This window comes from Hoplias malabaricus, chromosome 5, assembly GCF_029633855.1.
Source record: "Hoplias malabaricus isolate fHopMal1 chromosome 5, fHopMal1.hap1, whole genome shotgun sequence".
Classification (NCBI taxonomy): domain Eukaryota; kingdom Metazoa; phylum Chordata; class Actinopteri; order Characiformes; family Erythrinidae; genus Hoplias; species Hoplias malabaricus.
In genome coordinates this window covers 18,426,598-18,441,363 of record NC_089804.1, presented here as the reverse complement: position 1 = coordinate 18,441,363, position 14,766 = coordinate 18,426,598, and the positions used below count along the sequence as shown (strand labels likewise).

At 37.6% G+C, this 14,766-nt stretch overlaps 1 protein-coding gene across 2 annotated transcripts in view; it reads right to left on the bottom strand.

The window, feature by feature from the left end:
* Positions 1–236: 236 nt before the first annotated feature.
* The window catches only part of LOC136696545 (probable phospholipid-transporting ATPase IIA), a 60,270-nt gene continuing 45,740 nt past the window's right edge, over positions 237–14,766 (bottom strand). Inside the window, exons 24-29 of one of the 2 annotated variants that reach the window (XR_010802625.1) lie at positions 13,709–13,773; positions 10,870–10,978; positions 10,718–10,775; positions 9,396–9,599; positions 2,861–3,050; positions 237–967 (exon numbers count right to left, since the gene is read on the bottom strand). Coding sequence is in view for 1 of the 2 variants with exons in the window: in XM_066671038.1 (XP_066527135.1) it covers positions 2,914–3,050; positions 9,396–9,599; positions 10,718–10,775; positions 10,870–10,978; positions 13,709–13,773 (573 nt within the window). In the remaining variant the exon portion in view is untranslated. Of the gene's footprint in view, positions 3,051–9,395; positions 9,600–10,717; positions 10,776–10,869; positions 10,979–13,708; positions 13,774–14,766 lie in introns of both variants that reach the window. The other variant, XM_066671038.1, reaches the window with a different exon arrangement.

The window sequence follows — 14,766 nt, the reverse complement described above, 5'->3', positions numbered from 1 at the left end:
TAAGTAACATTCTGGCTTTGCATATTTATCATTCTTCTTATTATAATTGTTTTGTAAAGGCAGCAGCTCTTTTTGTATTTGCTTAATCTGTACCTCGTCAAAGTAATTACTTGTGTTTTATGAATGAGGCCCATTGAATGAATGAACTATGATCATAAAAATTTTACTCTCCAAATTCAGTGAACTGTAAATTAAGCAAACCAAAACACATTATAAAAATTGTTTATTTTAACGCCACTGATACTCATTGATATTTTGTCCCTTTTTGTTCTGCAATTATTTGAGTGCAAATTCAAACAAAAATAAAAATTTATAAATAAAATGCTTATTTTGTTATTTACAATTTAGCAGTCCACAATTAATCAAGAAATAAAAAGTAGTCTTGACTTTTATGAAAACATCTCTAACAAGAGCAACAACACAGGAGGTCACATGAAATACATTGCATTCCATCAAGGCAAAAAAAGAAATAAATAGTAAGTGAAGTCCTCTTAATTAGCTAATACTTGAATTTTGTGTTGTAAGGGTTTTAAAGTAAATTCATCAAGTTATATAGCACATGTTGTTGCTATATTTCCTCACTGGCTCACCCTACAATTACAGAGAGCAATTCACTTTTATTTAATGACTAATAACTGTAATGGGACAGGCATATTAGCCTCCATTAGTCATGTAGTCTGTCTCCCACCCACCCAGTTGGAAGTTGCAAAGAAACATGATTGTGATATTGTCCTGATTCCTGTTGTTTAAATTTCCACATCCTTGACATGACTATATTGCATGGCTAAGTTGGGATGAGATGAATGAAAATAACCTTTGAATATATACTTCTTAATAACTGAAGTCCACAAGTTAAACACGAGAGAGAGAGAGAGAGAGAGAGAGAGAGAGAGAGAGAAGAGTCTGTATGGCACCCTGTTGAATTACTCCTCCAGCAGACCATCACCACAGTTACATTTGAGTAAATCTACACACAAGAACACAGTAAAGAAATGTTAAGTGCACACTTCAGATTACTTTGACTATTTACAAACCTGATACTACTGAGCCACAAGTATGGAAGACCTATCAGTCTCACAATGAAAATGAACATGCAGTACATAAAATGGCAATGAAATCTGAGCTTAAGATTTCCACTCACGTGTTTAGTCTCAATATTAAAATTCAATTCTTGTCATTCAATTTAAACACAACTCTAGAATAATAAATCCTATCCTGATACTACTCACTGTGTGTTCTTACAAAATTCTTACAAGAGTTTTGTGTGTTACCAGTGTTGGTAATAAATGAGAGCAGGCTTTGATCTGAATATGGATCAATGCGTGAAATCTATTTCCACTTTCTCATTATTCACTGTAAACACAACTGTAAACTGTCTAGCGCCAACTTTCTGAGATCCTTCTGATCTGAAGCACTGTCCTGAAAATTTGTTTGATATGTGGGGTTAGAAAAGGTAAGCAAAAGTAAGGAGTCCCTGTTTACCACTTACTTTAAATTTTTTACAACCACTGAACTGTGAAAAATGTATTAATTGAATTTAAACTTTCTATTTGATAACAAAATAAGTGGTAAATTTAAATTCAAATCTCAGAATACACTGCCATTTGACATACTGTAATTTTTCAGACTGTTATGATTCCATTCTGAAAATCGATTTTGTTGAAGAAAGCTTTAAGAAGTTGATGCATGAAGCAGTTTGGCAAATAGGTGCAGGTATTTTTTACAGGGGGAAAAGTGGTCTGAACTCTGCTCAGTCGTGCAGTGTGAGAGAGCGAGATATCAAGAGACAGAGAGAGACATGGCTACGATGGCCAGCTTTAAAAGTCACCACAAAAGTGGGCACAGAAAGGGGACTTGGAAAGGGAGCCATAGTCCAAAATAGCATATTGTTTTTGGAAAAATACTCACCCTGCCCTTTAGGCATGATCTACTGCTACTCTCGCAACTCTCATGTAACATCCAGACTAACATATTTCCATCTGAGACTGCACAGCATGCAAATACAAATAACTGAAATATACTAATATCTGGAATTTAGGGACTCAGGCAAATTCAAAAACCTCTCTCTCTCACACACACACACTCACACTTTGGCTTTGAACCTGACTGGTATACCCTTTTAAACAATATTGTAAGAAATACTTTTCATATTATTTCATCTAGAAAGCTCAAATTTGAATTCTCCTGTGTACCGGTAACATAAATAAATTAAATAAAATAAATTTCTTTGTTATCTTTTAGCACTTTGCCCTATCTTTCTTGTCAAAAGGATATTATAAAATTTAAATACCCAGAACCTAGGAGTGCAGAATTTTAAACATTTCTCAGAATACCTCAGTTGTTTCTCAAATGTCCTCACTAGTGACTCATGGATGGTTATTTGATAAGCCCTAGTAACCAGTGTTTTTAGTTCTCCTCACTAGAAATGACTCATTCAAGCAACTCACCATTAAAGAACCCTCATGATTCATTTGAGACGGCCCACTAGAAGGCCAGCTCTGTTACATAGCTTCACTGAGACTGCAAATGGCACAAATGAGCAGAATGTTTATGAAAACACTAATTATGTTTGAGATGAACTGAGGATGGTCTTCTGGCTCTCTTGGTCATTAATGCTACACCCACACTCAAGTGAAACTATACACCCTGTTGACAAATATATGCATGGCTTGAGAAGCAGAGAGCCACAAGCAAGAATGATGCACACCAACCAGAGCCAGCGACCTTAAAGCCTTGTTGATAACTTTTCTTTTCTTGTACAAAAGATTCCCAATAAGATCTAAAGAGGATAGAGCTCTGTTAGACAAGACATATGTAGGGGTCCCAGAGGTGCTGAAGCTGACATATGGAAATGGTGTACCAGTGTAGTGAGATTTTGTAGTGTTTCTAGGGCTTAGGCTGGCCTAAGGAACTCTAGGAGGTCAGTTTGGAGTAGCTGGGAGGAGAAAAACGTCGACGTAGGTACTTCAGTATGTACAGAGGCAGGCAGCTAACCAAAGTGATGACTGTCACCTTCCATACAAATGAGAGCGTGGTGATGAAGTAGACATCTGTGGACAGAACAACAGGAGACAAGTGATTTAATAATGTGGAAATTTGCTGTCTAGCCATTCATTTCAACAGCAAAAACAAGCAGGGTTTTTAACATTGTGAGCTAGTGCATCAGTTTTTATTTATTTTAAAAATATGTGGAATAAGTAGTGAAGTATTCTACAACATTCTACATATGGACATAGGTCTACAGGTTATTGAGCAGCTTGGGACCAGAATGTAAATTATTTGAAAAAAATGGGGGCAGGGGATTGAGGAAACGACACTTTCTTCTCCCCAACATCCATGGCTGAAGTGCCCTTGAGCAAAGCACCTAACCCCTAACAGCCCCCCAGGGGCTAATTCTGGATGCTGGCTCTGGGTGGATGTGTGCGCAGGTATGCACCTGTGTGCGTGTGTGTGTGTGTGTGTGTGTGTGTTCACTGCCACAAATTGGGTAAATGCAGTCTCAATACTCCTCAGTGAAGTATCCAAAGTATCACCTCTTTGTCTCTGCCTTTGTGTGTGTCTTTTTTCACGTTCTATTCCAAGTCATGTTTACTCAAATTAAATAACAACACGTAACTCACCTTCTCAATGAATGAGCAATGATTATTTGGTCATTTGCGTAAGGATAAAGCATATTCTAAAATTATCCTACTTGTCTCTTTTACAATAAAAACAAAGAATGCAGATCTGCTTGATTATTTTATAAAGAAAACCAGTGACATGCTATGAATGATTTCACCAAACTTTTAAAAGTTCAACTATTTATTAAGAACCAAAATATTAAATTGTTCAATTTTAAAATGACTGACAATGACAGTCTGATCCTAGATAAGCCTTTTGTTTGTGTCAAAAGACAAAAACTGGATTGAAGACATGAATATAACCCTTTACATTTCTGTAAATATTTGTATAAAGTGATATGTAAAATGAACTATAAATAAAGAAAAATTAATTATGTTACAGTAATAAAATACATGCTTTGAAAGAAATGTCATCGACTGGATGGTGTATAATCTACCAAAAATGAAGTGGGAGACATCTTAAGTTGGTGTCTAGACTGTGTCTCCCCGTGGCTGAAGTTTCCTCACATCCCTCTCGCTCAAAACTTCAGTCTTATTCTTGTGTATAACTATTAAATTCCTGCTGAATAAGCAGACACTTTCTTTTTCTGAATCGTACTCCCCACAGACGCAGTGAACAAGTCATAAATAACTTATGGGCAGCGAGCTGCCTGACCACAGTCAGTCCAGAAAGCAGAGTGGGCTTGATCACACATAAAAAACACCACTGTCTCACAGACACACTTGTACTCAATTCAAATATACCAGGCCTGAAACTACACTCAGGGGTAATGAGGCGAAAAGAAATCTGCATTGTGTGATATTCAGTGTGACGTGATTTTCCATCAGTTTCCATCAGGCTGTGAGACCCACCACTCTTTATTTAATGTGGTCAGTGCCATACACAGCCGGTGATGGCCCATACTCTGAGCATTACCCAGCTTCTATGGCTCACATACACTGCTCAATTGCCACTCTTGTTCACATGCTGTGGATGCATGCCCAGGCTGGACACAGTCAATGCCAGCATCATGTATCCATCATCTCCTTGATGTGTCTACATACTAATTCATAAGCAAATTCTTTCCTCCACTGACTATTTTCATTACATTGCTTAATCAGCGTTCAGCAAACTGCAGGCCAATGAGCACCTGCTTATCAAACAGATCTTCTGAAATAAAGCATATCATTACATAGACTGCCACTTTATCACTGCAGTAACAGCCTCTACTCTTCTAGGAAGGCTTTATTCTTGATTTTGGAACATTGCTTTGCGGTTTTGAAAAGATACTCAAACACAAATGTAAGTGAAGTCATGTGTTTATGTTGGATTAGTTCTAGATCATAAATTCAACTCTAACTCATGCTTAATGGAACCAAATTAGTTCAGAGAATGCAGTTCAACCCCAAAACAGTCAAATGATTAGGCACATTAAGTCTCTAGCTGAAGCTTGGCACTGAGTATGGTGACCTTAGGCTCATGAGCAGCTGCTCCACCCTGTAGGCAGCATTTTAAAGCAGCATGAGTGCACTCCAGAGAAAAGGACTGTCCCATTTGGAAGGCAGCATAAGGTGCCTTACAAAGCAGCTTTCTTATTTTGGCTGAATTCTGAGGCAGTATGTCCTTCCCTCAGAAGACAATCATGTGATACAACTCATACTGAGTTCCAGCTCTCAGTTTGGAAAACACTGCAGACTGAGACAGCTTTCCAGAGGAGTTTGTGTACAAATGTAAGTAGTTTTATGCCATTGTATATAGTGGCAGGCATTCCCATGTTCACACACAAACTCCCAGAGAAGTGTTAATGTGAGAAAAATAGTTGCCATCAGCTGCATCCATCCTGTCTCTGGGGTAAATCAATGGTACAAACTGGTGAGCTAAGTGGCTAACCTGAGTGACAGCTCCAAGTAAATAGAGCTCATGAGTGCAATGCACTAGACATGACGTATGCTGGCCCAGAATGGGCTGTCTAATGAGATTCCTTGTTGGATAAAAAGCAGCCTAATGAGAGCTGATTTTGAAGACAATGACTGACTAGGCAGCTGCCTTCAGAATGGAACGCGCATTATAATATATTATCAAAGATCAGTCTGAAGTAAGGATGTACATCTTCACCACTAAGGTCGATTCGATACGCATCTCGATACACTGCCACCAATACGATATAATTGCGATACACTGAAAACCCTTGTCGATACGATGCGATACAAATCATTCCTGTTCAGGATACGATGCAATTCAAAAATGATTTGATAACGATATGACTTAATTATAAGAAAATTTGGTTTGATAAGTAATCATTCGATACAGTTAGTTGAGGTTTGAGGATGTATTAGCCTAATCCATCAGTTGTCTTAACTCAATAGCACAATTCTGCTTTACTCTCTGTAACGATCTGAGGGATGTATGCATCTGGTGGTTTTCAATGGAGTAAAACCAATACATAATATAAAAAATGCATAATTCAATACATTCAGACAGAGAATTACATTTTATTCAGTTGAATTACTCAGTTATATTCTCCATCTATATTTATACAAAATGTATAAAACATATAAGATGAACAATTTTCAAAAGTGCAGTATTAAAAATGTGCATAGAGAAAATTATGATTTGCAACACAAATCATATTGTCTGCTAGACTTATCTGCTACTCCACACCGTGCCGTCGTGGAGGTTCGTCTTGCTACTAACGTATTTTATAGCCCCACGGCATTGCTTGCAGATTGAGTGCATCTTGTTAAGTTGACCACCTCGCTTAAAAAACCCAAAATATGGTCACACGTTTGATTTGTGTGTCTTTTTTGGTGCATTAAATATCTCTTTGTCGTTGCTAAGGCTCTCGTTCCTTCCATTTTTGTTGTGTACGTCTGCGTGCTTGAGTCCGTGCCTGAGGACACGATGGTGCATTTATGTTGCCTCAGAAAAAAAAAGAAATCAATAAAAAAATATGTTGACTCAGAAAATACGTTCGAATAAGGAATGGATACTGCAAAACAAAACACCCGATTTAACCATGGTATTTGCCGATGCAAAAAGGCTAGAGGAGGTGCACCATAAATTCACCCGCAAATTAAACCCAATGCAACTTGAATCTACCGGTGCAGTCGCATCACAGACATGTGTGCCGAACCACCGATGTGAATTGGTGAATCTCCCCATCCCTAGTCTGAAGACATCTGCCAAGTTGATGCCATGAAGGGTAAAACATACAGGTAACAAACACATAAGCATGTCTACGTTATAAGTACAAACTTTTACAGACGGTTATATTCATATATTCACATACTTTAACCACTTCATCCTAATCAGGGTTACAGTGGGTCCAGAGCATACCCAGGATAATTGTGCACATTTGTAGACTCACACCCTGAACAGGGCACAGTCCAGCCACACACTCACTCAGTCACCCACACACACATTTGGATGTGTTTTTGGACTGTTGATGGAAACAAGAGCACATGCCCGAAAACTACAGACACACAGAGAGAACACAACAAACTCCACACATAGACATTGAAAATGGGAATCTCTGAAGCAGCTGCCCATGAACTTGAAACATGTCATGAAAAATCCAAGCACTAGGACAGTAAAAAAGCTACCAAGGACTGTGGAGAAGTCAAACTGATTTTGCTGTAATGTTGGAGCACCATCCAACACCAATACGAAGTGTCAGCAACGTGTTTAATATCCACTAAACATCATGACCATTACCTGGTCATGCCCTCCCAGCTGAATACTGTCAAACGACAGACCTTTAGCAATAATAGTGCAGATTTTCATTTTCAGATTAATTTCTTTGCCAACTCTTATTGTACGTATAAGTAAAACTAGCTTCAATGAAAAACATTTTTTGTGGGGAGCTGTGGCAGGCAGTTAAAGGGCTTTCAGTCATATAAGTTATAGACCACGTAGTTCGACAAACACACAGACCTTGGCCAGACTGCCTATCTAGCAGGAAATGAGCAAAGGCTTGTGGCATTTCCCTCCATGTGTTGTCCACTGCCATAATATGCCTGATCATTGTGGGCTTCTCTCTGCCACCACACTCCCTAACACCACCCGTGTGGCCCGATGATACGTTCCAGGCTGGGACATGGGTACAGGAGCCTGGCAAGCTGCAGTGCTGACACAGGGAAACAGTAAAAGACACTACTGATGAACAGATCACTGGGGAGAAGAGGAATGGGAGAGAAGAATGCAAATGCATTCTTTCACCTGGATACCTTTGAAACAATGACGTCTAAATGGTTATATGGCAAGAGGATGTTGTGATATGAAGCATAACAGAAGCCTTGACTGTTACCCTGGCATGCAGTTGGAATCACATAACAAAAAAGGGATTTAAATAAAAAGGAGGACAGAAAAACATCTGGTTTATGTATTGCTGTGAGTTTCAGTCAAGATATTTTCTATAATGATAAAACATTATATACAGTAAAATAGATCAGGCAATAACAGCAAGTGGCAATACTTTTTCATAGATGAGGAATGATAACTAACACAAATCATTGTACATTATTATAAGTATACATTATTTTAATACAGTCTGTTTGGCAGGTTTGATTTAAATAAATGTGGTTCTTTAGAATAAGCAAATATAGTGACATTCGGACCTCGATGCGGATTAAAAAAATTGACTAAATCCCCACTTAGTAATATGAAAACACAAATTCACCAAAACAGGCATTTTGGATCATTCCCAGCACTGCAGTTACACTAATGTATTGATGGTCCTTTAGTGTGTAGTCCAATTCATCCCTTCAACTAAGTTTGGAAAGTAGGTTAGGGCTGAGGCGGAGAGCTGTATACCCCTTCAAACTGAGATTTTTCAGTGACACACTTGGGGTATAAATGCCTTGTGAATCAGTGGCATGGAAGCAACAAAATAAAGAGAAATATGTCAGTATTTTCTCCTTTAAAAACTATAATAACCATTGTATTATTATTAAAATATTTGATGTAATTTCTATGTATTATGTCCCTTTACTTCAAGCATAAAATATCGCCAGTACTTTGCTGATGTTTCGGAACTGAAGCAGTTACATTCTACTTGCTGTGACAACTGCAGCATTCGAGGTGGAACAGGAATGTTTGAACAAAAATACACCAAAAATGCAGCTGAATTCAACTGGCACCAGAGCACATTACAGTGTCCACTGATGAAAGCCTAGAGGACAGCCAACACAAACTGTGTAGCAACAGATGAGCTACTGTCTCTGACTTTACATCTATATGGGTGATGTGTCTAATAGAGTGGAAAGTGACCAGACACCGTGTTTAAAAACTCCAGCAGCATTGTTGTGTCTGAAGCAGTCATATGTACAATGTACAACATACCACTGCATCAGTTTCAGTGCAGTGCTGGTTCTGTGGGGTTCTGTACCATTGAAGAACAGATGTAGTCCAAAATTCTAGAACTACAACCTGCACCTAGTGGAGCTGATAAAATGGACTATATGTGGAGGTTATGTTATGGCAGAATGTTGTAATAGCTACTACTATCATGAAAATGTTTTGGCCAAATTTGTGGACACCCGCTTACCTAGCATTTCTTCAAAATCAAGAATGGTAATATGAAATGTGTCTAGCATTTTGACATATTGTGAACACTTTTTCCCATATGGCCTAGATCAGCATGCTTTTTTTTTTTGTCTGGAGAGACAAAACTGGAACGGCTTGTAATAAACTAAAATGACAACTATACAACCTGGCGTGTTTAAAGAAATGTTTCATTCTTTTAAATATGTCTGAATGTGTGTGTTTGTGTTTATGTCCGTGAGTAGACTTCTCACCTATGAACTCATGTAAGAAGACAAGAGAAGCGATGTAGCAGGCAAGGCTCAGCAGCTCAGCTACTATCATGAGGCAGTGCCATGTCTGGACAGTCAGCGCCACCATCAGCAGCTCAGTCAGAATCAGAGAAGTGAAGGAGATAGCCACAATGTGCACAAATTCTGACTCAAACAGCAGCAAGGCCCCATACATGATGATACTCCCTACAAAACAATACACCACACAACATCTTGATGAAAGTCCATCATTTACAGCTATATAAAAATGCAGAAAACCCAAATTTGTGCAATTAACAACCTAGGATGTTTACATTACCAATCAGCCATTAAACAACTCATTATTCAAACACAGTGAAAACAGCGTATATGTACTAAACACAGGCCTGTTCCTTCAAAAACCTCACTCTGTTCAATAGGGCTCAGCTTCTTATTTGGTGCAATCACTGAGATCACTCCATTACATATGAAAGAGGTTAAGTCATTAAAAACAAACAATAGTTGCAGAGGCCTGGGTTTTTGGTGCCCAGCAGATTTTTTGCTCTTTCAGGAAGAGGAAGAGCATGATTTTCCATGCATTTCTTTTTTTGCTTTTTGTCCTCCCAAACATCCTTGAAAGTGTTATTGTGACATTGGGAACACTTTCATGGTTTAAAAAATGCAATTTTTTTTATCAAGGATGAGATCTGATGAAGCTAGAAGCTAATAATCAGACACTCACAAATCAAAAACAAAATAGCAGGATGAGCAAGAATAACTTGTTTTGGAGTAAAAAAAAAAATAGGACAGGGATCAACTAAAGATGAGGGGAATTCCTTGGAACATAAAAAGCTGCCCCAGAGCAAAACTCTCAAGCAAAGTTCTGTTAAAGCTAGAATACACAAAACCAACACCAAACAACTCAAGAAGAAACAGTAAGCCGGGGAGGAGAGGTTTTGGGTGTAGCTCTTGATCTGCCCAGCTACGCCTTGAAAGGGAACAAAAGGCAATAGTGGAAAACCACCTAAGGTTATTCAACGTTTTGCAACCTCAGACACAAATAAAATCTTGAAGCAAACCAGGAAGGAAAACACGTGCGTGGGTTGTGTTTGGGTGAAAAAACATTCACCAAACAAGCGCGTCCGTTCTGTAAAATTGTTTCTTGACTTAGAGATTCCTTGTATTTTTAGCAAGCCTCCGTAGTGCTTTCACAAACAAAGTAAAACTTTATTTAGACGTTGACATAAATGGCACAGTCACTTAAGAGTGTGTCAAGAGAAGTCTGCTAGTCATACTGCATGTACAACGTGGCACCATACAATAAAATAAATATAAAATCAGCTTACCCTGGTAGATACTTATCAAGACCCATATTAGAAATGTTTTGAAGGAGAGTGGACGGCCCTAAAAGTAATAGTAAAAAGCATTTGTATTGGTACATGACAAAAGTATACACTTTTATTTGTTTCTTTGACCAAGGAAAACATAGGGCAAATACCTTCAGGAGGTCCTTGTAAAGCTCAGGATAGAGCATAGCAACCTCAGATTTGACATCCTTATCCAAAACCAGGGAGAAAACAGGGAACATTGTGTAGATAGTGGAGTAACTGCAGAACACAGGACAATGTTTTATGAGACAAATCATCATCTTATACTAATCAAAACATATTTGATGTAATTAACCATGACTAGGAAGATGCAGTACTGTTCATGTCTTGTTTGTTTTTCTTAAACCATTTCCAATTTGTAATTCTCAAATGTTTTAAATGCTATTAAAGAAATACACCAGTATACCTTATGCATGTCATAAACTGCCTGCTGACATCATACTCTATATATTTGCACTATATTTTCAACTACATAAATATCCAGCATTCTGTATCTTATTTATCTGACCTTCTTTAACTTACACACCTAAGCACACTCTCCAATTTTCTTCAGTCAGTTTACTCAACACTCCCCCTTCCAACCTGTGCAGTCTTGGTGATCGAGCCTTCTCCAGTCTTGCTCCACCCCTTTGGAACTCCCTCTCTCCAGAAATACAACATTCTACCTGGCTATCATTATTCAAATGCTTTAGAAATGTTATTAATTATTATTATTATTATTATTATTATTATTGTTTTGGTGCTGTTCTATCTGTCTACTGTGGCTTGTCCCTTCATATTAATTCTGCAGTGTTTTGTAGCACCAAAATCCTAGAGGAACACTGCCTTATTCACTGTGTACTTATTTATTGCTGAAATGAAAGTAAATCTCTTGACTTAATTGTGACTTAAAACAAAGAGTTCTTCAGGGCACTACTGGCCTCACCAAAAAACTACAATAAATAACTACCCAAATACTAAAAATGTGGGACGCTGTTTATAATGTAAATAATGTAAATAAAAACAGAATGCTATGAAAATGAATGAATTTTAAATCTCATAGACCCATATCTTATTCACAATGGGACACAGAACATGCAACAGATGTTGAAAGTGAGACATTTGTCCATTTCATGAAAATATTACATAATTCAGAATTAGATGGCAGTAACACATCTCAAAAAACGTGGAACAGGGGCATGTCGTCCACTGTGTAGCTGCCCCTATACTTTTATCGTTTCTGTAAACATCTGGGAGCTGATGGAGTTTTGGCAGAAGACTGTTGTTCAATGTACTTGTATGATTCAATTGCTCAACAGTCCAGATTTTTTGTTTTATAATGTTTTTCTATTTTTGACAGGTCTGGAATGCAGGCAGAGTTCAGCACCCAGACTTTTCTTCTGCAAAGTCATGTTGTTGTGATGGTTTCCGTATGTGCTTTAGCATTGTTTTGCTGAGTTGCAAGGCCTTCCATGAAAGAGATGTCTGGATGGAATCCAATGTTGTTTTAAAACCTCTATACTGTTAATAACTTTTTCAGATGTTTAAGCTAACCACATCATAGGCACCAAAGCAACCCCATGCAACCTATTGATAACAAGCTGGATGGTCCCTCTCCTCTTCAGTTTGCAGGACACGGTGTCTGTGGTTTCCAAAAATTTCAAATTTTGATTCCTTTGAGGCCACAAAACAGTTTGTGCCTCTGTCCATTTTAAATTAGCTTTGACCCAGAGGCAGCATTTCTGGATCATGTTGACATATGCTTCTTCTTTGCGTGATACTTTAACTTGCCTTTGTGGACTGCACGGCAAACTGAACTGAATCCAGAGATTTCTGGATGTGCTCCTGACCTCCTGCAGTGATTCCCAGTACAGAATCAATCTATTGCACACAGAGACTTTTCCAGATTCTCTGAATCTTTTGACAATATGTACTCTGTATGGTGGTACTTTTTACAATCTTATTTTACATTATGAAACAGTTTCCTGAATTTGTTCCACAATTTTTAGACACAATTTTTTCGCAGATTGGTGAAACTCTGCCCATTTTTGCTTCTGAGAGACTCTCTAAAATGCTCTTTTTTCTACCCATGAAAATAGTGAAATATCTCATCTTCATGAAATAGTAAATATCTCACTTTCCACACTTGATATACAGCAAGGGGTCTATGGGGTTTGCAAATCATTGCATACTTTACAATTTACATAGCATCCCAACTGTTTTGGAATTGGGGTTGTATTTAAATTACCATTCAATACTTTTAACAGATCAATCCATTATCGATTAAACCATGCTTATGGAATTGCTTGCATTAATCAAATGACTGGGGTGCACTAAAATTGTATTGTTCAACTGTATTTTCATACCAAAATGTTGCTGTATTGTCAAAATTAACCTTGACATTAAACTTACCGTTGGATATACTTAAATTTTTATGTTTACTGTTGCACACACATGTACACAAACACAGACTAAATAGATACATAACTTCTAATTATTTTCAGGAATATCTATGACTAATTGCATAGTATTGAATATAAAAAATATAAACTAGAGGCTTCTAATACACTTTCCCAGTCTGAAAATTTCTTTTTCCCTGTTTTCATGAACTATGGCAACTTTCTAAATTCCTAAATAGGGCCTTCTTCAGGCATGACTCACAGCTATAAACTGTAAGTCAATCCCATTTTTTGTGCCACATACTGCCTTAGAAACACTGTTATACACAAAACAGTGTCCTACGCAATGAATACCTCAGATCTATTGCCTCATAATTTCTAGTAAAACAAAGGGGCCTTTAGTGCCAGTCCACATTTGTACAGTCAGCACTGCTAATACTACAATGCTCTTCACTGTAACAATACTGCAGCTCAAATCAAATGTCAGCGTAGTATGAATTGCAATGTTCAAATGCCACTGAAACTTCAGCAAGAGCAGATGAGTCACTGCGGCTGTGAGGAAACTACTCACCCGATGATGAGAAACCCTTGATAGAGAGGGACTGATGCAAAGTAGAAAACCGAGGAAAAGACTGCCTGGGAAAAGCAGAGAGGCAATGTATTACTATGCTTTTTATTTACAGTAGTTAATTGAGGACTTTGATTGATTGTAGTAATCCATATACACCAGTGCAGTTATCCATTATTCATTAACTGGACTTAAGGTAATCCCATACAAGAAGAGTCTGGATTCTTGGAAGGAATACAGGCTTCAAGCATTTACATATATATATATATATATATATATATATATATATATATATATATATATAGACACTGCACTTTTAGCATGAGTGTCCTGAAGATCTAGACTGTTACTGAAAATTGGACACCCCATTACTGTCTAATGTAGTTGATGTGCCAAGAATAATTTAAAACCATATTAGCATAGCAGAGGGAGCACAAATATTATTCTTTGGTTTAAAATGACACAGTGGTGTTTTTAGAGCTTTGTGGGCATTTTTCAAATCAGCTCTGAGCCATATGTGATTTTACCCACTGTACATGCACCTTCATCCACAATTAATGTGGCAGCAGTACCTAGCATCAAGTTATTGCCAATAAATATTGCAGAAGTAATGCATATGACTTATTTGTCTTTTGTCTTGCTCTGAAATTCAGGCTTGTTTCATGCACATATATATTTCGGTGTATTAACATCAATTTAAGGTTGATGTGTGCATACAGGCGTTTAGCAGGTTTTAACATGGTACGATCTGAGCAAATAATCTAACCTAAGTCAATATAGCCTTTAAAGAACTAAGTTTGCTTCTATCATTTTCCACTGGATCCAGGCTAACTGAATGCAACCTAACTGCCAAAAAATGTAAGCTTGCATCTGAGAAATAAGCATTACAATAGTCAGAGTTTTAACCCTCTTATATTTGCTTGAATTATTTTCTTGAGTTGATCTTAATTTACTAATGTAGTGTCTGACACAGAGTGGCTATTAAAAATTGAAATGTCCCTAAATATTTTTCACATTATATGGAAAGTCCCCAAAACAGGTTCCTTTATGGTAACAGTGTC